The 24954-nt window shown below is 38.3% G+C and overlaps 1 protein-coding gene across 1 annotated transcript in view; it reads right to left on the minus strand.

The window, feature by feature from the left end:
- Positions 1 to 310: 310 nt before the first annotated feature.
- The window catches only part of NEIL3 (nei endonuclease VIII-like 3 (E. coli)), a 52812-nt gene continuing 28168 nt past the window's right edge, over positions 311 to 24954 (minus strand). The window contains exons 5-10 of the mRNA XM_011985556.1: positions 23291 to 23365; positions 21421 to 21587; positions 11689 to 11858; positions 9506 to 9926; positions 2635 to 2809; positions 311 to 978 (exon numbers count right to left, since the gene is read on the minus strand). Coding sequence (XP_011840946.1) covers positions 796 to 978; positions 2635 to 2809; positions 9506 to 9926; positions 11689 to 11858; positions 21421 to 21587; positions 23291 to 23365 — 1191 coding nt within the window. The 3' untranslated portion in view covers positions 311 to 795. The remainder of the gene's footprint in view (positions 979 to 2634; positions 2810 to 9505; positions 9927 to 11688; positions 11859 to 21420; positions 21588 to 23290; positions 23366 to 24954) is intronic.

Raw genomic sequence — 24954 nt, forward strand, 5'->3', positions numbered from 1 at the left:
TGAAAGGACTTTTTTGTACAAGCATGCAAAAACACCTTACGAGTGACTTTTTATTGAGGGGGAACAATCATTGCGATCTGTGCTAAAATTTAAATGAAAGCAGGGGGGAGAGGGCATTAGAAAAATACAAATCAACCTCTCTTTTAAACACCTACACCCAAGTTCTTCTTTTCTTAGATGTTACTTTTACAGTCTGCGTCCCCATCACTTTACATGAGAACACAAATTTGAAGTCATACAAGGTTTGGCATAGCCCTAGCATCTAACAGCAACTTAATGTTGGTTGCACAGAATTTTAAAAATAGACTTGTTCACAAAGAAGATCTTATTTCTTAAATTTTATTTAATAAAACAAGAAATATCTTTAATCATATATTATAAATAGTGGTTGTACATGAGAAATATATTTACTACAGACAGAATATCTTATTTTATTGTGTTGCATAATCCTTTCCTAAAAAAAAAACAAACTCTGCTTCTCCACAGTTACAAGAGACTAAGAGCATACTAAAAACACTTTATTGTCATCACTAAATGCATTAAACACACATCCTAAATGGAATACGCTCTGTATCTGATGAAACACATAGAACGTTCATCAAGGCAAAAAGAAAACACATAGCCAATGACGGAAAGATGGCACCAAAGATGGAAAGGAAAAAAAAAGAACAGTTCTCAAATATTGCAGTAACTTTTCAATGTATCATAGATATTCTACAACTTTTCTAAGAAACAGAAGAGGACCAAACATTACACACAGTTTGAAGAGATTAAATGCCAGAGAATCTACAGATATTAGCATCCAGGAATAATTTTCATTCCTGGCCCATTTTCTGCCCACTGGAAAAAATTGCATTGTTTTTCCTTCCCAAGAGGACACACAAAAAAATTCTTTCCATTGTTAGGTCCAATCTTCAACACTGTTTTCATGATGGAACGTTTGCCATGGTTGCAGAATGGGAAGGACAAATCTGCCCACTGCAGGAAACAAAGGTAAATTTTACAAGTTTATATAAAAGTTATCATGATGTACAGGCTAACCCTAGGCACATGCGATTAGTGCTGTATAATCTTCACTGCTGTTATCATTAATTTGACATTGTAAAATAGACAAGTCATTAGTCGTTGCCTTTAAAAAAGGCAACTAAAAGAAGCATGTCTAACTAAAAGAAGCATATCCTAAAAGAAGCATGTCTCTTACAAATTTGTTTGAATCACGCAGAAAATGGCCGTAATTCTGAGCTTCCCTTTGTCTAAAGGTATATTTACAGAAGTTTCTTCACTTTATTAAGAATAATTGAAAACTATCAAAATCTTGCTATAATCACCAATATCCCTGCCATAGGTCTGTTTCAGTTAAAACTGTAAGATCAGGCGAGGTGTGGTGGCTCATGCCTTTAATCCCAGCACTTTGGGAGGCTGAGGCGGGAGGATAGCTTGAGCACAAGAGTTTGAAACCAGCCTGGGCAACATAGTGAGAACCCTGTCTCTAAAAAAAAAAATCAACCAACCAACCAAACAACAACAACAAGAAACCCTGTAAGATCAAAGATTTGTCATGATTTTAATATTAAACTTCCTTAGGAAAAGCATCGAATAAAGACTTACCCAGACTAAATTAGACAGATTCTATTATATTATTCTTACTAATTTTGACCTCAAGAGAGATATGAAAAAGGCTATTATATTTTTAGCAATACTACGAATATTGCTTTTCCCATTACATCTATAAAAGCTTCTTGAGGAGGAAATCTGTGAATTTTGTAGGGTAGAGTCACATTGTGTTCAGAGACTGAGGTCTAAGATCACTATCCAATTTTCCCTGGGAAATTCCTTAAGGAGGTATCACATTGAAGACAGACATTTGATTTTTCAAAAAGTCCAACCAGAAAATCTTTGCTCCAGCACTGAAACATATCAATATTTTCTTTTTTTCAGTTCTATTTCAGATGAAGAGTAACTAGAAAAAAATATGCATCTCTGACCATTAGAATCACACTCAGCCTGATGAGATGCTCACACTGAGGAATACTGGAAGTGAGACTGACTAAATGGACCTGAGGTTCTTATCTCCTATCTTAGGTTCATCTTTAGGGACATATCCACAGACTGGGAAGGCATGAGGAATCGCCTGTAGCTAAATTGCTATTCTGCCATCACTTTTTTGGGTCAAGTGTGGTTAAGTAGGATTTGATAAGGTTACTGCAAATCCCAGGCATGTAAGTTGTTTTTCTTATAAACCTTTATCCAATGCATAAAGCAAAGGTTTTGATGTAGCACTGAAGTCAGGAAGAACAAATTCTCACCCTGGATTATTAGCCACATATGTACTACTAGTATTTGCTAGTCACTCAGCGTCTTTCTAACTTTACAAGCTAAGGGCAACACTTCTAGACTTGTGACTATAAATATGATACACTCTAACAATATAATAGCTATTATTTTATTAAATTTCTTTTGACTGAACATCTGAATTTTAAGCTACTCAACATTCAAGCTTTAGACCGAATGCCAATATGGTTATTTCAAATTTAAAGGTAAAAGGTAAAACTAGGAAAGTATTGCTATTTGTTATACATGAATAACCAAAGCATTTCATTACATTTTAGTACGCTAGATAAATCTTACACATACTTCAAAAAATCCACATTGTGCTTCTCTAGGTAGAGGACAGGCATAGAACTGCCTGCCCTTGTTTTCGCCATCCTTCCTCACAACTCGGAGAATGCAGAGGCGGCTGTGTTTACTGCAGCGAGGGCCGTCAGGATTTAAGGTACCAGGGCCATCTGTCACATTAATTTGAAGTTCACTGTAATGACAGGTTACAAAGTAAGCACCGCATAGGAGTGCTAAAGGACCATTCGCACCACTTTGCCCCCACATGTCAGAATTTCACTTGTACAAAGAAATTTTATCAAAAACTGGACCACGTTAGCATTAGGTCATTATGCAAACGCTGTCTTTATTCTTTGTTTTCCCAGGTAATTCTAATTTATTTCCAAAGTTACCTATGTACCTAAAACACGTAATTTAAATTTCTAAAGAACAAAAGCAGCTGGATTGTGCATCCAGTAAATCAAATTTTATTTTTCATTTCTGATATTCTGTTCTTTTCTTACTCAGTATTACACGGTAGCCACTTTTATTTCCTCTGAACTATTCTCCAGTCCAGGTTCTCCATTCCCACTGGTCCCAAAGTGGCTAGTCACAATATTCTCTAATTATTTTCTCATCGGTAGCAAACTCTCATCAATGGCTCTGACAAGGCCATAGAAATCACTCTCTCTGCTGTCTACTTTAAAGACAATTTTCTATGCTTTTCTCTGATCAAGGCTACTCTAATAGTCGCAATCATATTCTTGCAAGAAACAGGCTGCCTGGCAGAGAGCAAAAATGTGAATTTGGTAAAGCTAGCAGGGAAGCTTTATTCTCCCCTACAATTAGGATCAAGAGGATTTGGAGGTTGTCCTCATACCCGGTGTACACAGGCCAGAAGCTGGCCTTGTACTGTAGCTGTATAAACAGAATTTTCTTTTTGAAAAGAAGCTTATTTACATTTTCTATGTTGTATATATTTTAATGAGGCCTTTATGAGAATTAGTTTTTTAATAAACTAGTTGAAGAGAAAGTGTTCACATTCATTAAAACCAGAAGTCTCCCTCTTAATATTCCTATTTTTAAAAACTTTTTAATGATAAAACAGTTAATCTGTTCTCATCTTTTTGGTAAATATCTAAAGAACAAAAATATCATTCTTAAATAATTGCTGAAAATACTTAAAAATCAAAGGTGATTTCTCTTTTTCCTTGCTTCCTAAACTGCATTTATACACTTGTTTCCATGATGCCTGAATACATTATATCTAACTGAAATGTTCAGAGAAAGCAATCTTTTATTTGTGATGAAACTGACTGAAATTCATTTATATAACATGCTTAAATATACTGCTTTGAAAATGTTTGCTGGGATGAACTCAAACATGCTGAGGGCAATTTTTGAAGGTTTCTTCAGTAGCCATTTGTAAAAGAAGAGCAGCTGTAGGCATTGCTAAATACATCGTTATCATTAAATACTTCACCAGCAACTGTTTTGATGGTACCTTTTTCAGGGTAGGGGGTGGTGGTTGTATTTTAGAGTCATGGGTAATACCAAATCAGAAATAGGAAAGCTGAGAGGCAAAGGACTTCTCTTTTCCACAACCTTTCAGTTCACCAATCTCCTCCAACATTTAACTTCAAGAGAAGCCAGATAATCTAGACAGTTGTAGAGAAGTCAACAGATTTCACAATTAAAGCAAGTGGTTCATAAACAATGCTTAAACAAAATTAAAGCAGAAAAGATTAAGAATATTAACAAAATTAATGAAATGATGCATTCTTATTAAAAATCGTGTGGACATAAAAACAGTTTTATGTATCATTTTAGAGGTGGCTGTTTTGGATAACGGTTGAACATTTTCTAACCTACTTGTTTCAACCCAGAGAGCTCCAGGGTTCCACATATCCAGGGAGAGGTTTGGATTCTCTATTTTAAGGTTTTTCTGGGGAGAAGGGCCAAGGTAGAAGGCAGGATTACGGTAGAAAGGAGAGGCCCAAATGTCATCTCTCTGCCTTCATTTCTGCCTTCCACTCCATTTCTTTCTTTAAAAATTAAGTAAAAAACATGGCCACAGACTGGGTGCAGTGGCTCACGCCTGTAATCCCAGCATTTTGGGAGGCTGAGGCGGCAGGATCACCTGAGGTCGAGAGTTCAAGACCAGCCTGGCCAACATGGTGAAACCCTGTCTCTACTAAAAATGCAAAATTAGCCGGGCGTGGTGGCACATGCCTGTAATCCTAGCTACTCAGGAGGCCGAGGCAGGAGAATTGCTTGAACTCGGGAGGCAGAGGTTGCAGTAAGCTGAGATTGCGCCTTTGCACTCCAGCCTGGTGAAAGAGCAAGACTCCGTCTCAAAAAAAAAAAAAAAAAAAGCCACGTTCAATCTTGGTACTTAGAGTGTGGTCCACTGACCAGAAGCATCAGCATCACCCGGAGTTTGTTAGCTACTACGCCAGATTGCTTGCAGAATCAGAATCAGCATGTTAGCAGGATTCCCAGGTGATTCGTATGCACATTAAGTTACGAAGCACTGAAGTAATATAACCAAAATACTGATGCCACCTGTAATCACGCTGGCTCTAAATATTCACAGCTAATCTTAATTTTATGATAGAAAGCATTATCCAGGATAATTAAATGTTCTGATTAACTGAGGACATCTTAGTTCCTCTTTGTTTTAATCATTTAAAAACTTTCTAAAATGTAGCAGATTTCTTATTTAAACGTAGCATACAGAATCATTCATTTTAGTGATCATGGCCATCATTTTGAATATTAACGCTGGGTTACAAACGATCTATTAATATAATAGATCAGGGGCTGGCAAACCTTTTCAGATAACATATTTTAGGCTTGCTGGTCTTATGGTCTAAGTCTGTCATCACGAAAAGCAGTCACAGAATATATCTAAACAAATGGAAATAAAGCTTTACACAAACAGGTGGTGGGATGGAGTTGGCCCTGCTGGCTATAGTCTGCTCATGTACATGTCATTAGAATCAAGAACAATGCCTGAGGCATAATAGATTCTCAATACTTATTAATAAATAAAACTGAAGAGACCAGACAAAAACTATCATCAAGAAGGAAGACATTACTAAGCACAGGTCTGTAATTTTAAAGTGAATATTATTTTTTCATGGTCAACTTATCACAGTTTAACTTACGGGTGTCCAATCTTTTGGCTTCCCTGGGCTACACTGGAAGAAGAAGAAACGTCTTGGGCCACACATAAAACACAGTAACCCTAATGATAGCTGATGAACTTAAAAAAAAAATCACACAAAAAACTCATGTTTTAGGAAAGTTTACAAATTTGTGTCGGGCTGCATTCAAAGCCAACCGGCCCACAAGCCTTTGGTTGGACAAGTTTGGTTTAACTCATTTTATAGATAGGGTGATTCATTATAATAAATATATTGTCTGAATTGTTTGGATTAATCGGTCTCACTGAATGTGGATTTTGTCATACGGGATTATTGCAAGAATTGAAACAAAAGTGAAATGACTCATTCTGGATGGTCCCAGGTGGTTCTGAAATCCTTAGACTGAAAACTCCCAGAAGCAAACCCAGAGACAAGGACATGGTGTCAGTACTTGCACTGTGATTAAGACAAATCTTCAACACCCCTGATGGCAGCAAACGTGAGAAAATATTAATGATTTTGTTATTGTCATTTCACCCTTCTGTGTGAGTCTTTGCATCAACTCAGGAAAAATTTCAGCCTAAAACACAAGCATTTTTTGAAAATGCATCACTGTGTTTTGCTCTGTGTTTACAATAATTGGATCGACAACTTAAACTGTTTCTAGTAATTATTCTTAACTGTTTAAAAATGGGTTCAGTCATCTAATTTATAACCCAATAACTGGATGGAATACACATCTATCTCAAGACCAATCAGAAAATATGCCTCATCAACGCTGCATGGATTGTGTGGTAATGAGAACTGTAATTAAGAGAACAAAAGTCAAAGTAATTATCATATAATATTAAAGAAAAAATAAACTGGCTATAAATTATGAATGGACCACCTGCTTTAATAGTATTATGTTGTGAGCTTCTGCTAGGCATCTTGTCCACAAGATGAACACTATAGCTGCCAGACAAGGAGAAAAATGAAATAAATGACAGTAATTTGCAATTTATTCCTTGTAAAGTAGCTGGGTGCAGAAGGGCTGCTGGGTGAATTTATTTCATCACTTGACATTTATTCTGCTAGTTGATCTTGATTGATTGTGGAGTCTCAGTCCTGGTGTTCTTATATTCAATACACACACAGGCTGCAGCATTTCTAAGGAGTGCGGTGCACTGTGATTGATCATATGATCCTATTACTAATGGCTTATGAAGAAATCATTTAAATTTAAGGTTACATTAATGTTTTTTTAAATCCCTAATTCATTAGTGAAATTGTCTGAGATTTTCTACAAAGCACTAAGGGAATAAAAATATGCCAAGATATTTCATCCAGGTACAACGAATGCCACAATATTTTAAGATGATCACTTCTACTATCCACTTAAGCCACGGAACAGAAAAGACTGTTTGGAAATGCTTTTCTCCTCCAGGACAGCCTCCCAACTCAAACATTCTTAATTAACTCCTTCATGAACTTCCACCATGAGGCATTAATTAGGGTTAAAGTGAACAGGTGGTGAATTTATCCAGTCAGTTAAAAGTTCAGCCCCCATAGCTTAATTCAAATGTGAGCATATGAACAAAAGTTAAGCCCTAAATGATTATGAACAAAACATTAAAAAAGCCAGTCAAGGATAAATCATCAGGATTAACTGATGATGAAATGCGAGTTGGAATAGGAAACTCGGAGTAAATACATCTATTGAGCAAAGACTGTCTCCGAATTTGTTATGAAATAAGCTTAAGGATTCCTACAGGTTGCTCTAGGAGTTTACACCAAATGGACCCTCATCCCACTGCCAAGAGGAGGCATCTATCCATCAGTAAAGGCATAGTTAATAAGAGGAAAAGCCAGTGAATCTCACAATTCCACCTGAGATTACTCTAGGTCCCAGCCAAAGTACACCCCTCCACATCTGCAGGTTTCCAATCCATGAATTCAACCAATCTTGGATCGAAAATATTTGGAAACAAGAAATAATAAAAATGAAACAATAAAAAATTATACAAAGAAAATACAGTATAACAATTATTTACACAGCCTTTACATTGAATTCAGTATTATAAGAAGTAACGCAGAGATGATTTAAATATATGAAAAGGTGTGCATATGTTATATGCAAGGACTATGCCATTTCATATCAGGGACTTGAGCATCTGCAGATTTTGGTATCCTGGGGGTTCTGGAACAAATTCCCTGAGGATACTGAGGGATGACTGTAACTCTTTGTCTGCCTGTCTCCCACTGGCAAGAAAAGACATACATGGCAGGAGGACCCTCTATTTGTGTGTTATAAATTCTCCACTTATTCAAAAATGCTGGATGTATGTCAGCTGCTTTCTGAAGGAAGAAAGAAAGCAGCTCAGAAAAGAAAACGGTGGAGAAATGTGTCCTCTGTTGGAGATGTAACATCGGGTTGCCATAGTTAGGAATTCCAGATAAAGGGACTGGGAGGGCCAGATCAAGGGGGAAGGAGGGTCAATAGAAAATTGTTTCAGGAGCTGCCAATAATCATTAAGGAAAAGAGAGGATGACATTATGTATTCAAATTTCTGTATCACAGGCCACAAAAATGAGGGTGTTCTCCTGGACATGTAGCTGGAAGTCCTATAAAATGGATCTGCTCTGGTAGTATTTATTAGTTACAATTACAACTCTTGAATTTCAGATACAAAGTAGCAAGCAGGCTTTTCAGGACTTTCAGTTAAAATAAAGAGCAACGCCAGGCCTAGTGGCTCATGCCTGTAATCCCAGCACTTTGGGAGGCTGAGGTGGGCAGATCACCTGAGGTCAGGAGATCGAGACCAGCCTGGCCAACATGGCGAAACCCTGTCTCTACTAAAAATACAAAAAAATTTGCCAGGTGTTGTGGCAGTGAGCCGAGGTTGTGCCATTGCACTCCAGCTGGGCGACAAGAGCAAAATGCTGTCTCAAAGAAAAAAACAAAAATAAAAATAAACACCATCTCGCATGACTGTTTGAGATCCATCCACGTTCTTTAACAGAAAGGTCACCAGAGGTATCTCAGACCCTTCCTTTTAAAACACAGTATACTAACTAAACTTTTATAAAACATAGTTCCCCTTTTGGAAGACTATCTTTCATTGGAAGGAAATATTAAAAAATGCTAACTGGTTATTGATAAGCAGTATGATTATGGGTGACAAATATTTTTCTTTATGCTGTACAATATTTTCCAAATATTCTGTATTGATCATGTGTATAGTTATTCTCAGAACAAAAAACCCAACTTTTTATACATGTAGGAAATTATGTTTTTTATTTCCTTCCCTTCTCTAACATTATAATCTAGAGAAGGGAAAAGGGGCAGACTACTATAATAGTCTTTTAGGGTTTGATTCATGTTACCAAAAGTAATTCAACTTCCTTAGCAAGGGACAATTTCTGTCCTCTTAAAACTTAATGCAACCAGCCGGGCGTGGTGGCTCATGTCTGTAATCCCAGCACCTTGAGAGGCCGAGGTGGGTGGATAACTTGAGATCAGGGGATTGAGACCAGTCTGGCCAACATGGTAAAACCCCATCTCTACTGAAAATACAAAAATTAGTCAGGTGTGATGGCAGGCACCTGTAATCTCAGCTACTTGGGAGGCTGAGGCAGGAGAATCGCTTGAATGCTGGAGGCAGAGGTTGCAGTGAGCTGAGATCACACCAGTGCACTGTAGCCTAGGAGACAGAGAGACCTCGTCTTTAACAAAAAAAAAAAAGCAATTATCTTAAAGACCAAGGTTAAAAGCATCATACCTGCTAGAATATCCAGGGTTGCAGCTTTTAAGATCTGGTGATGAGCAGTGGGCTGTTTTTAGTTTTTTATGTGCTGGACTGAATAATTTGGATTCTGACCTGATTGTAGGTGATACGTTTACTTTGCTGGAGAGTTGAGTTATATTGTTTGTTCTCTTCTTGGAGGGGTGCTGTGTATCCTTCAAACAGATATTAGTAGGAGGAGAGTTTTGAAACTCCTTATCTAGTGTCTGGTTTTGCTTTTTTTTTATTTCCAGAGTACTGGATTTATTGCTAAAATCAGTCAAGACAAGAGTTGTAGTTCCAAATGCAGTTTTTCTGTTGATCTTGACTTCTGTATGAGGTTTTCCAAAAGTATTACACGGGTACTTCATTAAGTGGCTAAAGACAGTAGAATTTTCTTCATTCTTGAGCACTGAATCTGGAAGGAGAGAGAAGTAATTCTGCAATAGTCCTAGAAATATAACATACTGATTATGTGAAACATCTTTTTATTTGATTAAAACATTTACTTCACTTTATTACAGTGAACTAATATATAGAACTAATAACACCAAGTTAGCTCAGACAAGTCAGAATTAATCATCTTCTGGCTAGGAAATGAAATATTATGTAAAATGCAAAATTTTGACTTATAGAAACCCTGACTTGGGTTTAACACAGATTTATATTTGCTTTTTATTATGTTTAAGCATTTAAAGGTGATTCAGCTATCAGTTTTGCTAATATTAGGCAAAGTATTAACAAGTGGTAATTAAGAGATGATATCCTATAAGGCATTAGGTCAGCAGTTAGAGACCCGTTTCTAGACTACCAGGAATGGCAAGGAAAGACAAGACAAAGTGAAAGGCTTATTTAAAACAAGTAAAGATGAATTACAAAAACTTAATATCTATTTTTTTTTTTTTAAATGGAGTCTTGCTCTGTCGCCCAGGCTGGAGTGCAGCGGCATGATCTCGGCTCACTGCAAGCTCCGCCTCCTGGGTTCCTGCCATTCTCCTGCCTCAGCCTCCCAAGTAGCTGGGACTACAGGTGCCCGCCACCACACCCAGCTAATTTTTTGTATTTGTAGTACAGACGGGTTTCACGTGGTAGCCAGAATGGTCTCGAGCTCCTGACCTTGTGATCCGCCTGCCTCAGCCTGCTAAAGTGCTGGGATTACAAGCGTGAGCCACCGCACCGGGCCAGACTTAACATCTATTAAATACAACGTTTCAACAGAGTATCCTAGGATTTTGGAACATATACTATAATACATTCTATATTTTCATTAAGATGTCTTTCTGACTCAGAAACATTAACAAGAAAACAGTTAATGAGACATATAAATGCATTTCGGAATGTTGAAATCAATGTGGCAACCTAAGATTGTGTTTTTCCGTGGGCTCTGTCTCTGTTGAAGGATACTGAAGAAGGAGAGGTAGAAATAGGAGATGCAGCACAGCAAAGCTACGCAAGGGGTGATGTCTGCCTTTCCGGCCCAGGGAACAAACCACAATATGACACTTGACACAATGCGGGGGTGCATAAGTCAGGAATGAACTTTCTCATCTCTAATTGAAGAAAGAAATAACACTTTGAGAACACAATAGAAGCCGCAGCAATGAGATGGCTCTTAATCACAGGTTTCCTCTGAGGTTTTACATGCTTTAAACGCATGAAATCGTGAGCTATAAAGAGTTATTTTGAAAGATTTCAATGAAATCAGTACAATTGTCTGGGTAAAGATTTTAATAACAAGGGTAGAGGGGATACAGAAGATAAAAAATTCAGCGTTTTTCTATTCCACCTGCAAAGATATTCTTACAGAAACCCTCCCTTTCAATTTATGAAACACTTGCACTGAATAACAAACTCGAAAGTTGCTGAAATCTGCATAAAACAAAGCTTTATTGAATAATTCATTAGAAACAGTAGAGAACAGATGTGATCATCTCCGTTTTTTTGAGATACAAAGGCACATACTGTTATAGCACAAACATGCTTTCCCTCTCTGTTAAAAAAAAATTACTCAACAGAATATTGGCATGGTTTACATGTAAAAACTGGCAATTCCTTTAAATTTTTGAGAAAGAAATTTTATTTACTTATGGAATATCAAGATGGAGCAAGATATATTCTTGACTTTGTATAATTAACCCTCTTAGAAATGTAACAAACTCAAAATCAAAATTGAGTCTTACCAATAGGCCTTGAGGTCAAGCAAGCATCACATGCCTTAGAAGAGGGCTTATTGATTAAAGTACACACCACACAGGCCCACTGCTCTTCAGACTTCCGAGCCACAGAGTCCATAACATGATCCACCCTGCTAGATGGCCAACTGATTATAGTATTTCTAGTCGGTAGCCTGCTATAGAAATAATTTTTTTAAATTAATCATTAATGTTGTTATTATTGCCTTGTTCTTGTCTGGGTATTTAAGAAATGATTACAGAACCATTAATACCCCAATGCTATCTCTTTATTATTGCTTAGAAGTTAGAACTGTATCTTAGAGTCTTTTTTTTTTTTTTTTTTTTTTTGTAGAGATGGGGTCTTGCTCTGTCACCCAGGCTGCAGTACAGTGGCACCATTACAGTTCACTGCAGCCTTGAACTCCTGGACTCAAACAATCCTTGTACCTGAATCTCCTGAGTAGCTAGGACTACAGGTGCACATTAGCATGTCTGGCTAATTTTTAAATTTTTAGTAGAGCTGGAATGCTATGTTGCCTAGGCTGGTCTTGAACTCCTGTCCTCAAATAATCTTCCTGCCTCAGCCTTCCAAAGTGCTGGGATTAAGGCGTGAGCCACCGCACCTGTCCAGGGTAAAATGTTTTCACCTGGACCCCGCTAATTGTTGTTAAAGTGAGAAACATCAAATAAAAGTTATTTAGAGTCAAACAATTGAGTAGTTTTTTTTTAACCAACTAAAAATATTTGATATCACATTAGGAAGTATTTCTCAAATAATATTTTAAGTAATTGGTACTTTTTCCCAAACAAAATGAAAATACCTTTATTCAATTAAATTGTGGGAAAACACACCTGTGCACAAATTAGAGGATTGAAAGATGTGAAAGTTTTATATTTACTTCATGTGCACAGAAAACTCAGGAAACTCTAGAATTTCTCTACAATATCTGCTGAGCACTATGTAAATTCATTAATTCATAATGATGAAAAAACATATTTCTTTGTGTTATTTCCCTTCATGTAAAACTGTGTCATGGTGGATAGCCAATTATTAGATTAGCAAGCAAACAATAAAACTCTGATTTTTGGCCACAAACATAAATCATGATTCTCCATCTGAAGTCCTTTATTGAACATGTATTTTTACACAAAATGCCTTTATATGGCTGTGACATAGTCCTACTCTCTAATGCACAGCTAGCTATAGGTCTGGATATAGAGCATGTCACATGGTTAAGCAACCATGGCAGTATCACGGATTCCCTTCATGATCCCAAACATTAATACCGAAAAAAGCTCTTCCAGGTAAAGGCTGTGTATCTTACATTTCAGAACATGAGTTCTTTGCCTTTCAAAGGTAACCTTGTCTCCTGTGACATTTTGTTCCTTACATATAATTACCCTAGTTTTAAAATTCAGGTGTGTCTGGTAAAATAATAAATAGAATAAGAAAATCTGAAAGTAAGATACATCTCATTAGGATTCTTTTATCTTTACCTACCTTGACTTTTAATGCCACTCAGTATTTATTATCCCTATGGAACATCAGATCTTCTACAGAATTTGTTTACTTGACCTAATCTCTGTCCTCTACTAACTTACTTTGAAAGGCAGCGTGATGCATTTATCTATAATTAAACACAATTTAAATGACTTTTACATTTTCCATGGGCTCCAACTTTTCCCTATTTTCATCTTCTTCTGTCCTATAAGTTTCCCTGATCATAAGGAGAATTTTATTGTTACATATGGAGGCTTTGGAAACATTCTTTCCTTTTCTTACTGCTCCATTTCTTAATCACTCATAATAAATTCTTCCCAATCTCCACTTGAATGTGTAAGAAGAATCTCAAACTTAATGTGTTGTAGTAGGATGAATAATGGCCTCCCAAAGACATAGGGCACAATTCCAGGAATCTATAAATGTTACTTTGTAAAGAAGGAGGGTTTTGCAGATGTAATTAAGGATCCTGACATAGAGAGGTTATTTTGGATTAGCTGGTGGCCCCTTAACCCAATCACAAGTGTCCTTATAAGAGAGAGGCAGGGGGAGACTTGATACACACTGAAGAGAAGGCAAGGAGACCACAGAGGCAGAGGTTGCAGTGAGGAGACCACAGAGGCAGAGGTTGCAGTGATGTAGCCACATGTGAAAGAATGCCGGCAGCACCGGAAGCGAGAAGAGGAAAGGAATATGATTCCCCCCAGTGCCTCCAAAGCGAGCACAGTCCTACCCACACCTTAATTTTGGTCCAATGAAACTGATGTTGAGCTTTTGGCATCCAACGTTTGAGTGAATGCATTTCTGTTGCTTTAAGCTACCAAGGTCATAATTTATGATGGCAGCCAGCGGAAACGAATACACATAAAATTCATGACCCACCAATCTGCAATTCTACTATTCCATCTCGCGTCAGGAAATGGCATCAGCATCACTCAGTTCATCGGGCCCAGACCTAGAAGTCATCCTTAACACTTCCTTTCCTCACACCCCACTTTCAGTCCATCAGCAAATCCTGTGGGATCTGCTGCAGATGCAAATTTACATGAAGCAAAAGTTTAGTTTTCCTTGGCTTGATGTGTCCTTTGTGGACTGGGGTGGGCAGCATGGAGAATGGGAGCCGTAACTCAACCACACACTGGGGTCTCAGAGGATTGCAGGCAGCGGTAGTCCTGGTGCCTGGATGCTGCCAGCGTCACCTCACATCTGCTCAGTGCCCAGGGACAATATTGCCCTGGTGACCTCAAGGAGCAGGTGGACTCTGCCCTGAAGCTTGAGAAGGACCTGAACAAGAGATATGGCATCGTTCCGTGCCCACAGGCCACCGTAATCCAGATTGCCAGGCCACTCTGCCCCTAATACCTCCCACCCTAACTCACAAACAACCTGGCAGAGGGGGGGACCTGAGGCACCTGAGGAAGATCAAAGGGCTGGGGTTCTCCAAGTGAAGTCCTCAGGCCAGCAGCATGGGCATCATGTGGGAATGTGTTAGACATGCAGATTCTCAGGCCCCTCCCCGGTCCCACTGAATCCCCAGCTCTGGGGGTGGGGCCCGGCAATCCGTGTTTTCACAAGCCCTTCAGAAAATGCTGGTACCCCTAAAGTTTGAAAGGCACTGCTCTCAGGGTTTCCTTACAGGGAAGAAGCACTGCTTAAAGAAAAGATAGAGGAAGCTGGAGATGTGTCACTATCAACAGCCAATTGTGAAGCTAAAAGTTTTCTCATCTAGTCATAATAAAAGATGTAATGATATTGTTGGTGGTCATATGAAAAGGCAATCAAGGAGTTTGCAGCCAAAAACATGAAGGAACACAATTACACAGCTGTGTCAGGCAGTGAACTAATAATATCTCATTTTTTCTGATGTTTGTGGTGTTTAAAAAATATAATTTGTTGTGATTTCTTATTCTAAATATTCACATTAGGACCTAATGTTGTAGTCATAATTTTTTATTGTTTTTCATAAATAAGGCCCCTTAAATTATACAAGTTTCTGGCCTTAACCATACCTCAACTTCCAAAGTTATCCTAAATTCAACCTTTTTTTCGCACCACCTCCTCTCTCTTCCCTGTCACCAGCATTTACCACCTGCACTACTGTTGAGTCCTCAATGCTGCCGCTTCACTCTGCTTCCACGACAGTCACTAATCCACACAGCAGCCCAAATCATCCTCGGAAAACCCAAGTCAGTTCATGCTGCCCTCCTGCTCAAAATCTCCCAGTGGCTTCCCAGCTCAAAGTACTGGCAACAGTTGCCAGAGTGATTAATCTTTTCAAACGTAAGTCAGTTATTTCACGCCCTTTCAAAACCCTCCAAAGGTTCCCCATTCTACTCAGAATCTTTCCTTGGCCAAGCTGACTGCATGCTCCTTGGTCCTTCCCAAGCAGAGAGGCTCCCTCTGTCTCTCACTCCCTCTGCTTGGTTCAGTCATACACGCCCTCTTTCTCTTCCTTGAACTACTCAGAGGCTTCATGCTTTTCTGGGTTACCGTCTTCGAATTTTCTCTCCCACCCTCAGATTGCTACAAGTCATCAGATCTTTTCAATAATGTCCTCCCCAGGGACTTATCTGCCACCCTATTAAAAATGAGCCCTCTCCCGTCACTATCTGCTACTGTGGCTGGAATCACCGGCACATGCTACCACGCCTGGCTAATTTTTTGTATTTTTAGTACAGAGACGGGGTTTTGCTATGTTGGCCAGGCTGGTCTGGAACTCCTTACCTCAGGTGATCCGCCCACCTTGACCTCCCAAAGTGTTGGGATTACAGGCGTGAGCCACCACACCCGGCCAAGTTTTTCTTAAAAAGATCTCCTCCCACTGGAATATAGTACTCCATAAATATTCAATAAATATAGGCTTAATGAACAAATTTTGCCCCTACATATTGATTACAACTGCTTTCTTGAAAATCACCTATTTCCTAGAGGTCCAATAAAATAGCCTTCTTCAAGCCTCATCCTAACTCAGCTGAATTATTTTTAAATTTTTAAAATTTTAATCTTTTTAAAGACAGGAGTGCAGTGGAGTGATTATAACTCACTGTGATCTCGAACTCATGGGCAGGTGATCCTCCTGCCTCAGCCTCCCAAGTAGGTGGGACAACAGGCATGCACCATCATGCTTGGCTAATTTTATTTTTATTTTTAGAGATGGAGTCTTGCTATGTTGCCCAGGCTGGTTTTGAACCCCTGGCCTCAAGTGATCCTCCTGCCTCGGCTGTCCAAAGTGTTGGAATTGCAGGCATGAGTCACCGTGCCAGCTGACTCAGTTGAATTTAATTCTCTCCATCACTTCCCATCTTTGATCCTATAGCTCTGTTTCTTCTACCTCTCTTTAATGGGATCCTTTTCTTTTGATCATCAAAGTTAAGGCAACAGCAAGGCTCTCCATTGGACCTTTCTGCCTCCCTCCATGCATTCCCAGTGATCGCGAATACTATCAGATTTAGCTATCATCTCAGACTACCCTAGCGTGGGAAATGGGGAGGGGCATAAAACACAAGTGGGGAACGGCAGTGCCTCTAAGGCAGCGGTCCCCAACTCTTTTGGCACAAGGGACTGGTTTTGTGGAAGACAATCTTTCCATCGGCGTGGTGGGCTTGGGTGGGGTGTGGGGGAGATCAGCAGGCTTAGGAGCTTGGCACCTAGATCCCTCGCATGCACAGTTCACAATAGGTTTCACGCTGCTATGAGAATGCAAGGCCCCCACTGATCTGGCACAAGGCGGAGCTCATGCGCTAATGTACTGATACCAGTACCGTTCTGTGACCTGGGGGTTGGAGACCCCTGCTCTAAGGTATCTCTGCATTTCTCAGTGGAAACAAGTCCTTGGCATGGGAAGCAATTGATTTTTCTTTGTCTAAACAAAGTAGATTTAAAAAAAAAATACCAATATAAATGTTAATAAAACTAAAAAGGAAGTTATGCAAAATAAAGTGGCATTTAAAGGCTTGAATAAAAAGCTGCTGTCCAGCTTCTATTTTAATCAATATATGACTGCTATTTCATTCAGTCTACTTTGAATCCTTCTTCTTGGAGCACCAAAACTTCCCAGAAGCCCTCAAGAATATAGTTCTTTTGCTGAAACCAGAAATAATTTATTATCATGAAGCTTGCGGTAAGGGGCTTAAACAGGAAGCAGCTTAGACCCACCTTTTCTCTACTTGTTCTGTCTGTGGAGAGCCAAGGTCACCTTCATGGGTTCCAGCCTCCAAGGCTCTGGTCCCTACGGCTTTTCTATTAATTCTGTGAATTACTCCAATATTCATTTTGGCTACATGACCCATAAATTGCCATTTTTGTTTATGAGACGTTGAGGTGGGTTTCACTGTAGTCAAGACCTTCAAATTACGTTTTAAACATGACAACTACACAATCAGATTTTCCCCTGAACAAGTTTATCCTACCAAGACTAACCCATCACAGGTTTTCTTATGTCTCTCAAGTGCCCTCTAACTGCTCCATGCCCTCAAAAATTTCTGCCAGGTTACATGTGCTTAAAGAGTGGTTTGCAGACAGCACTAAATTCTCATTGACTGGCAACCAACTATTGCCACATTTCCAAACTAGATGGTTTCTAGAGACCTGAATATGTGCTCCTGAAGGAACAAAATATCCTCCCTGTGGGCGGCTTTCCAAATGTTTTCCCTGTGTACTTTCCCATGTGCTGTTTCATCTTTCAGAAAATCCTTTTCCTACCTCTTGTCTTTGATGAATTACTATTTCTTTCTATACTAAACTCAAAGACCGCCTCTTTCAGAAAGACTTCCTTGTCCTTCCTAGGTAGACTTAAGTGTTTCTTCCTCCATACTTCCATTCCCCTTAGGATAAACAAGTCCCTTTACAGCAAGTCCATCACGGTGCTTTATCTATTTACCATTTACTTCTCACATTAGCCCTTGAGCACTTTGAGAGGCTGTGTTCTATTCTGTCTGTGTATTCCCAGTACCTGGCATACAGTAGGCCCTAATAAATAAAGTAAATAACAAAAAAAATGTAAAGTCCCTAATGAAAGGTAAAGACTACCTCCTTCGTTTTCTTTAAAGGAAATAATACTCACATACATAAATTATATTAGCTAGCAAATAATTAAGAACCAACAATAGGCGGAGCATGGTGGCTCACACGGACCAGCACTTTGGGAGGCCAAGGCAGGAGGATCACTTGAGCTCAGGGATTTGAGACCAGCTTGGCCAACATGGCAAAACCCTGTCTCTACTAAAAATACAAAAATTAGCTGGGCATGGTGATGGGTTCCTGTAATCCCAGCTACTAGGGAGGCTGAAACAGGAGAATCACTTGAACCTGGGAGGCAGAGGCTGCAGTGAGCCGAGATCGCGCCACTGTACTCCAGCCTGGGTGACGAGAGTGAGATTCTGAGGGTCCGACTCAAAACAAACAAACAAATAAACAAACAAAACCCAACAATAAATAGTATCAGTATTTAAAGTGTGATATGATCAGTGGAAACTGGAAAATTGGGGGAGGCCTTCATGAGGAATTCAGTAAGCTTTCAGTGACGGAAGAAACAGGAGGATTTAAATAATTGGTAGTGGCCTTTTCAGACTTCAACTTAACTTGAAATGACTTTACATTAAAATGAGAAAATTTAGTCAACATAAAAAAGGTTCAAATACTCCTCCAGAAAATAAATGGGATGTACTTATTCACAGAAAAATCTAGGAACAGGGCATATCGTCCCGGTTTTCAAGCTTTTTAAAATATATAAACATTTATTTCGCAGTGTATAGTTGGTTCATCAAACAAAATTCCAAGCTGAGGGCCAATGTAGAAAACAGAATCAGGTCAGGAGGGAAGAGGGATTACAAGGCCCAGAACATTTTGAGCACAGCCTTCCCTAACTCATAGGTCTCTTTTGGGGAATTGTGGGGTCTTTGAAATCTAGTTTCAAAAGAACCTTTGACATTGACAAGTATTTATATGATAAATAACATAATTATTTGATAATTTTTTTAATCTCAAAAGATATCAATTCATAGAAAACCAATACAGAACATTAATCATTTATTCAGTAGACATATATTGAAGGTCTTCTATCTGCCAGCTATTGTGTTCAATGCAGTATCTAGTTATTTGGTCAAATAAATGTATACCTATATTATAAAAAAAGTTCCTGTTCATAAAAAATTATGAAAGTTCTTGTTCCTAAAAAAATGGATGAATGTTCATAAAAAATTAAATAACCATAAGTGTGTATTTTATATATATACATATATATATATAAATATCTAAATCTATTTCAGATGTCTATAATAGTAACAAGGGGTGAAGCAGATGAGTAGAAGATGTAGAGTGGTTTAGAGAAAAGTATTGGAGAACAAGAAGAGTGATGCAGAAAATGAAACACAAGGACACCAAGAGAGAGCACGCAGCTCTAGACATACTTATGAAGACATAAGCTGGGACTTCCTTCGCATGCCAGCTCCCTCCCCTGTTCCCGAGCTCTATAGACATGATGGCCCCTCCCACCTCCTGGGTTTCCCACAGCCTAGTAGTGCCCTGAGTCTCTTCCTATGTCCAATCCTACAGTTTTGTTTCTTTTGCTTTTTCTTTCCTGCCCACTCTGTAGTTATAGGTATTTGCTGAAGCTCAGACCTTGGCTCATTTCCTTTTCCATTCTTAGTGAACTGAGAAGTTGGAATGCTTCAATCAACAGCACTGTGCCGACAGCCTCTCTCATCCTGGATCGCAGCCCCTAAGACACGTCTTCCTGGATATTCCACGGCTCTTTCCCATATCTAACACGCACTGCATCTGCACTGCTGCAGCCCATTTTCCCAGACCCACAATGTGACTATTTTTATCATTTGGTCCTGAAGACTTTTGCATTTTCCTACCTATCAAATCTGCCACAGTCCTTGTTGACTTTTAAAAAGTTTTACTAGGGTACCATGTCCAGTGTCTTGACCCCAGGCTGGTAACCATCGTTTGCCTGTTACTCTGCACCAGCTTCTTTACATGTGTTTTCAGTCTCTTCGATTTCCATGTTAACTGCTACAATCAGCTAAAAGTCCTTAATGCACTAATTTAGGAAAGACCGTTAACACCATTCCCCAAACTACTAATGACCACCACCATTTGATCCCATCCTCCCTGTAAAACTAGCTTTTACTGTTCCACAACGTGGAGCCTCTGTAGGGGTTGGCCAGTATTCTCATCATCCCTCCACCATGCCATGTTTATTAATGATTCAAGGTTTGTGGCCATGCTCCTTTGTTCCAATTAAATACTGTTTGCTTTATCATTTAATCAAAATTCTATTTTTAAAAGTAAATTTCAAATGATACTTTTTTTAAAAGTACAGTAGGGAGAAGGGGGGAAAGAGTGGAACAAGGAGCTCCATTCAAATGATGCTTTCTTTGAGATCTTCCCAACCTTCCTGCACATGGAAACCTCTAATATCCCTGAACCCGTGCAGCATTCGATGTGCTTCATATCATACTGGTGCTACTGGCTTATAATCACATACTGCTATGCAGCTGCTTTTTACTGTATAATCTTTCTCTTAGATTTCCCCAAAAGGTCCTATGGCCTGTTACCAAGGTAACTGTACATTGGGGAAAAAGGAAACAATCAGACTTTTAGGATTATTGGACACTGGCTCTGAACTGGCACTAATTCCAGGAGACAAAAATGTCGCTGTGATCCACCACCAGTCAGGTCAGGTGATTGATGGAGTTTTAGCTCAAATACCTCTCACAGTAAGTCCTCAAACCTGTCCTGCGGTTATTTCTCCAGTTCTGGAAGGTATCATTGGAAGAGACATACTCGGCAACTGGCAGAACCACCACACATGAGTTTAGTAAGTGGTGTTATTATTTCACCAACAAGACATACAATCTGTAAAAATCTCTTGCTCGTGTTTTATAATATTATTTCTAAGTGAAGCAGAGACTTTTGAAGGTAGTTGCATTTTTTTCCAATTATTGACATCTCCAGGTACTCACTTTACAAACTAGGTTAAAGGTAAAGGCTACATATTATTCCCTGAGCCAGAGATTTTCTACCTAAATTCAGAACTGGTCCATAAATCACCTTTGGCTCCTTCAGGTTCTTTGGTGACGTTATTTACTATTTCCTTCCAAGGACTAAAATACTTTGGATTTATGTTCTCTTCTGAATAGCCTGACAGTTATTCAGTTATATTCTCTGATTATTAGCCTTTTAGTTAGATGGTTAGGGCAAATGGTATCCCTTTAAATTCAATATCTTACCATATGTCAACATGTTGAGGATTTTCTTTTTGACAGCGAGGACAGAAATATGTCATTCTGTTATTGTCCCCAAAGCGGCACACAGTTATTCTGCAGTGGCACTGACCACAATTAGGACGCTTGTAAACTTTATAGTGTTTAGAGACAGCAAGTCCTGCTTTACGGCACTAAAAAAAAAAAAAAAAAAAAAAACCAAAAAATTCTGTTATCCACAAAACAGTGCTGCCGAGGAGCCAAAGACACAGTCTCAAAGGTCATCTCTGAAAATCATCTGTTAAAAATTTACATACGTTTGTACATATGTCAATATAATCTTTTCTTTCATCAGAGAAAAAGGTATTGACAAGATTTGGTAATATTTGTCAAATAAAATTTGCGTGAAATAAGTCATTTTATGACATTAGTATTCAAAATTGCTCTTTGCATAGCTTTATCCTCTTATCTAAATGAGATGTAAAAGTTCTATATTTAAAAATGTCTTTTACACTTTTAAGGCTTTTTTAATTAACCATAAGTATCTAGTTAAAGGGAAAAGGCTAGATTAGCTTTAAATCTGGTTATTTTTAGAAGACTGAAACTGCTCACTCAGTTTCAACAACCAAAAACTTACTTCTAGGGGACAAAATTCAGTAAGAGTATTTTCTTTGTTAACCTGAAAAAGGACATTTTTTTTTTCTTTTTTAACCTTAGAGATTCAGTTAAAAAAAAAAAAAAAAAAAAAAGAAGAAAAAAGGAAAGAAGGAAAGAAAGAGAAAGAAGGAAAGAAAAAAAAAAAAAAAAAAAAGAAGGAAAGAAAATAAACATTCAAATACCATCCTAGCAGAGAATATATTCCATTTTGGTATAAATTCTACTTCAATAGATATTTTGATATACTTTGTGAGTTTCATTCCACTCACAAATACTTAAGCCTCCTGCAAAGAAAATATCTTGGGTTTCCATCAGCAGTGTGAAAGTTTAAAAGCCCAGAAATACAGCTTACCATATATGAGCTGAAAATTACACAATTTATATTAATTTAAGGAAAGTGTTGGAAGACCCAATTTAATCTGGGTGGAAATGGGCAGTTTTCTATGGTCATCTTTTTCTGGAGGAAGAAATAAGCAGATGCAATTTAAAAATAGCCATAGTTACTCAAGACAGATCTGCAGAGCAAGAGGTTCATTCACATTTTAGGCCAATTAATAAAGAATGCTACAATACCTGCCTTTCTGAACATAGTAAAAATGAAAATTTTGGATACAGAAAATGGACTGTGAAGAAAAGACGTATTTGTGATACTTCGCCTTTGCTTAAAAGATAAAATGTGTTTATTGAATTCTATATATGCATATAGTATATAACTTTCCACATTTACAAGTCAGCAAATACTTCCTTCTCAAAACTGTGGTAGACAGAGAAACATTATTATCCCATTTTACAGATGAAGAAACTAAACTTAGATAAAGTTATCCAAATAATCTAAACCACACAGATAGTTAAGTGGCAAACTTGACTGAACCAAGGTCTACAGTCAGTGGCAAAGCCTGATGGAACTAAGGTTATCTGAAAGTGTTACTGTAGGTCGGCTTTTCTAGACTTTCTATATTTTATGTATCCAAAAATAGAAAAGGGTCTGTAAAATGCTAAAATGGCTGCTCCCAACTGGTATAAAGATAATTGAATATGATTATAGTTAGTCGAGTTTGAACTGACCTATGACCTAGAATTTCAAGATGTTAATTATACCCACATAATATCACTCTCCCTTAATGCACCTCCATGCTCTTTCCACTAGATGGCTATATACAGCTTTCACATTTTGTGGTGCAATCCAAAAGGAAACCACTGACATTTGACATTTTACATAGTTGAAAAATTTTGCTCTTACCCTGTAAAAGAGAATGCTGAAATCACGTATCATTTTCACAAGGTGATGGGTCTGTTCATCCGTTAATTGACAAACCTTAAAGTGGAAAAAACAGTGGAGCCCAGTTTCATGACTTGCTCATTACTGTAAGAAATAATATGCCTTGCCAATTCTGTGAAAGAGAACTGTAGATAGATTTTGAATACAGTTGACCTTTGAACAACATGGGTTTGAATTGCGAGGGTCCACTTATACGCAGATTTTTTTTCCGCCTCTGCCATCTCTGAGACAGCAAGACCGACCCCTCCTCTTCCTCCTCAATCTATTCAATGTAATGATGATGAGGAGGAGGATCTTATGATGACCGACTTCCACTTAATGAATAGTAAATATAATCCTTACGATATTCTTTTGTTTTTTTTAGAGACATGGTCTCACTCTATTGCCCAGGCTGGAGTGCAGTGGCGCCATCATAGCTCACTGCAGCTTCAAAACCCTGGATTCAGCCATTCTTCCACCTCAGCCTCCCAAGAAGCTGCAACTGCAGGCGCAGACCACCACACCTGGCTCTTAGAATATTCTTAATAACAATTTTTCTCAAGCTTACTTTATTGTAAGAATACATAGGTAACAATAAAACATACAGAATATGTGTGAACTGTGTTATCAGTAAGGCTTCTGATCAACAGTAGACTATTAGTAGTTACGTTTTTGAATAGTCAAAAATTGTATATAGATTTTCAATGGGGGGTGGTTAGCACTCCAGTTCCTGTGTTGTTCAAGAGTCAATCGTATATGCATATCTTCTAGAGCTCTATTTCTCACGGATCTATTTAGTATCATTAACAGTAATTTTATTTTGAACTGATAATATTACTGACAAAAATACGATTCCTATTTATAAATTTTAATTATAAATTCAAGCATTTATTGAATATTTATTCTGTATGAGACGCCTTCAAAGTCTCAGCATTGTCTATCAGACACCTTGAAAGGTCTTGCTGGACTCGAAAAAAAAAATTACCAAGAACAATATAAAACAGAAAGAAGGGAAAGGAAAATAGGCACAGGAATAGATGACCACCAAGGTCACGATCGAGCTTTAAAAAAGATATGCATTTATATACATGCATTAATATCAAAGTACTTATTAACACATAGAAGAGCTCAGACACAGACCTTACTGAAGAACTTTTTTCTGACACAGCCTAGCATAAATCTCAGTGTTACCCTTGTAGAATTATTATTTGGCACATGTGCTGTCAATGGTAATCCCAAAAGAAACCGTCTGATGCCTCGTGCTTGTTGTCTGTGTGTGAATATGACCCTTCAACGACACAGGTTTGAACTGAGCAGGTCCACTTAGATGTAGATTTTGTCCAGTCAAACATGGATGAAAAATATAATATGTGTGAGATGTGCAGCCTGCATGAGCGTAGGGCTGACTTTTTGTATAGCAGTCTCCCTAGGGCCAACTACAGGACTTGAGTATGCGTGGATTTGGTAAAGGCAGTACTGGAACTGATCCCCTGTGTATACCGAGGGAAGGCTGCATATAAACAGACACATACATGTACAAAGAAAATCATTTATCAGTGACTATAAAAGTGAAAATCTAATCAACATAGTCATCCTGAAAGTATTATAAATATTCCTCAGTTGTTCACTTAAACTTTAAAACTCGC

Source organism: Mandrillus leucophaeus, unplaced genomic scaffold (genome assembly GCF_000951045.1).
Source record: "Mandrillus leucophaeus isolate KB7577 unplaced genomic scaffold, Mleu.le_1.0 Scaffold287, whole genome shotgun sequence".
In the NCBI taxonomy this organism is placed as follows: Eukaryota; Metazoa; Chordata; class Mammalia; order Primates; family Cercopithecidae; genus Mandrillus; species Mandrillus leucophaeus.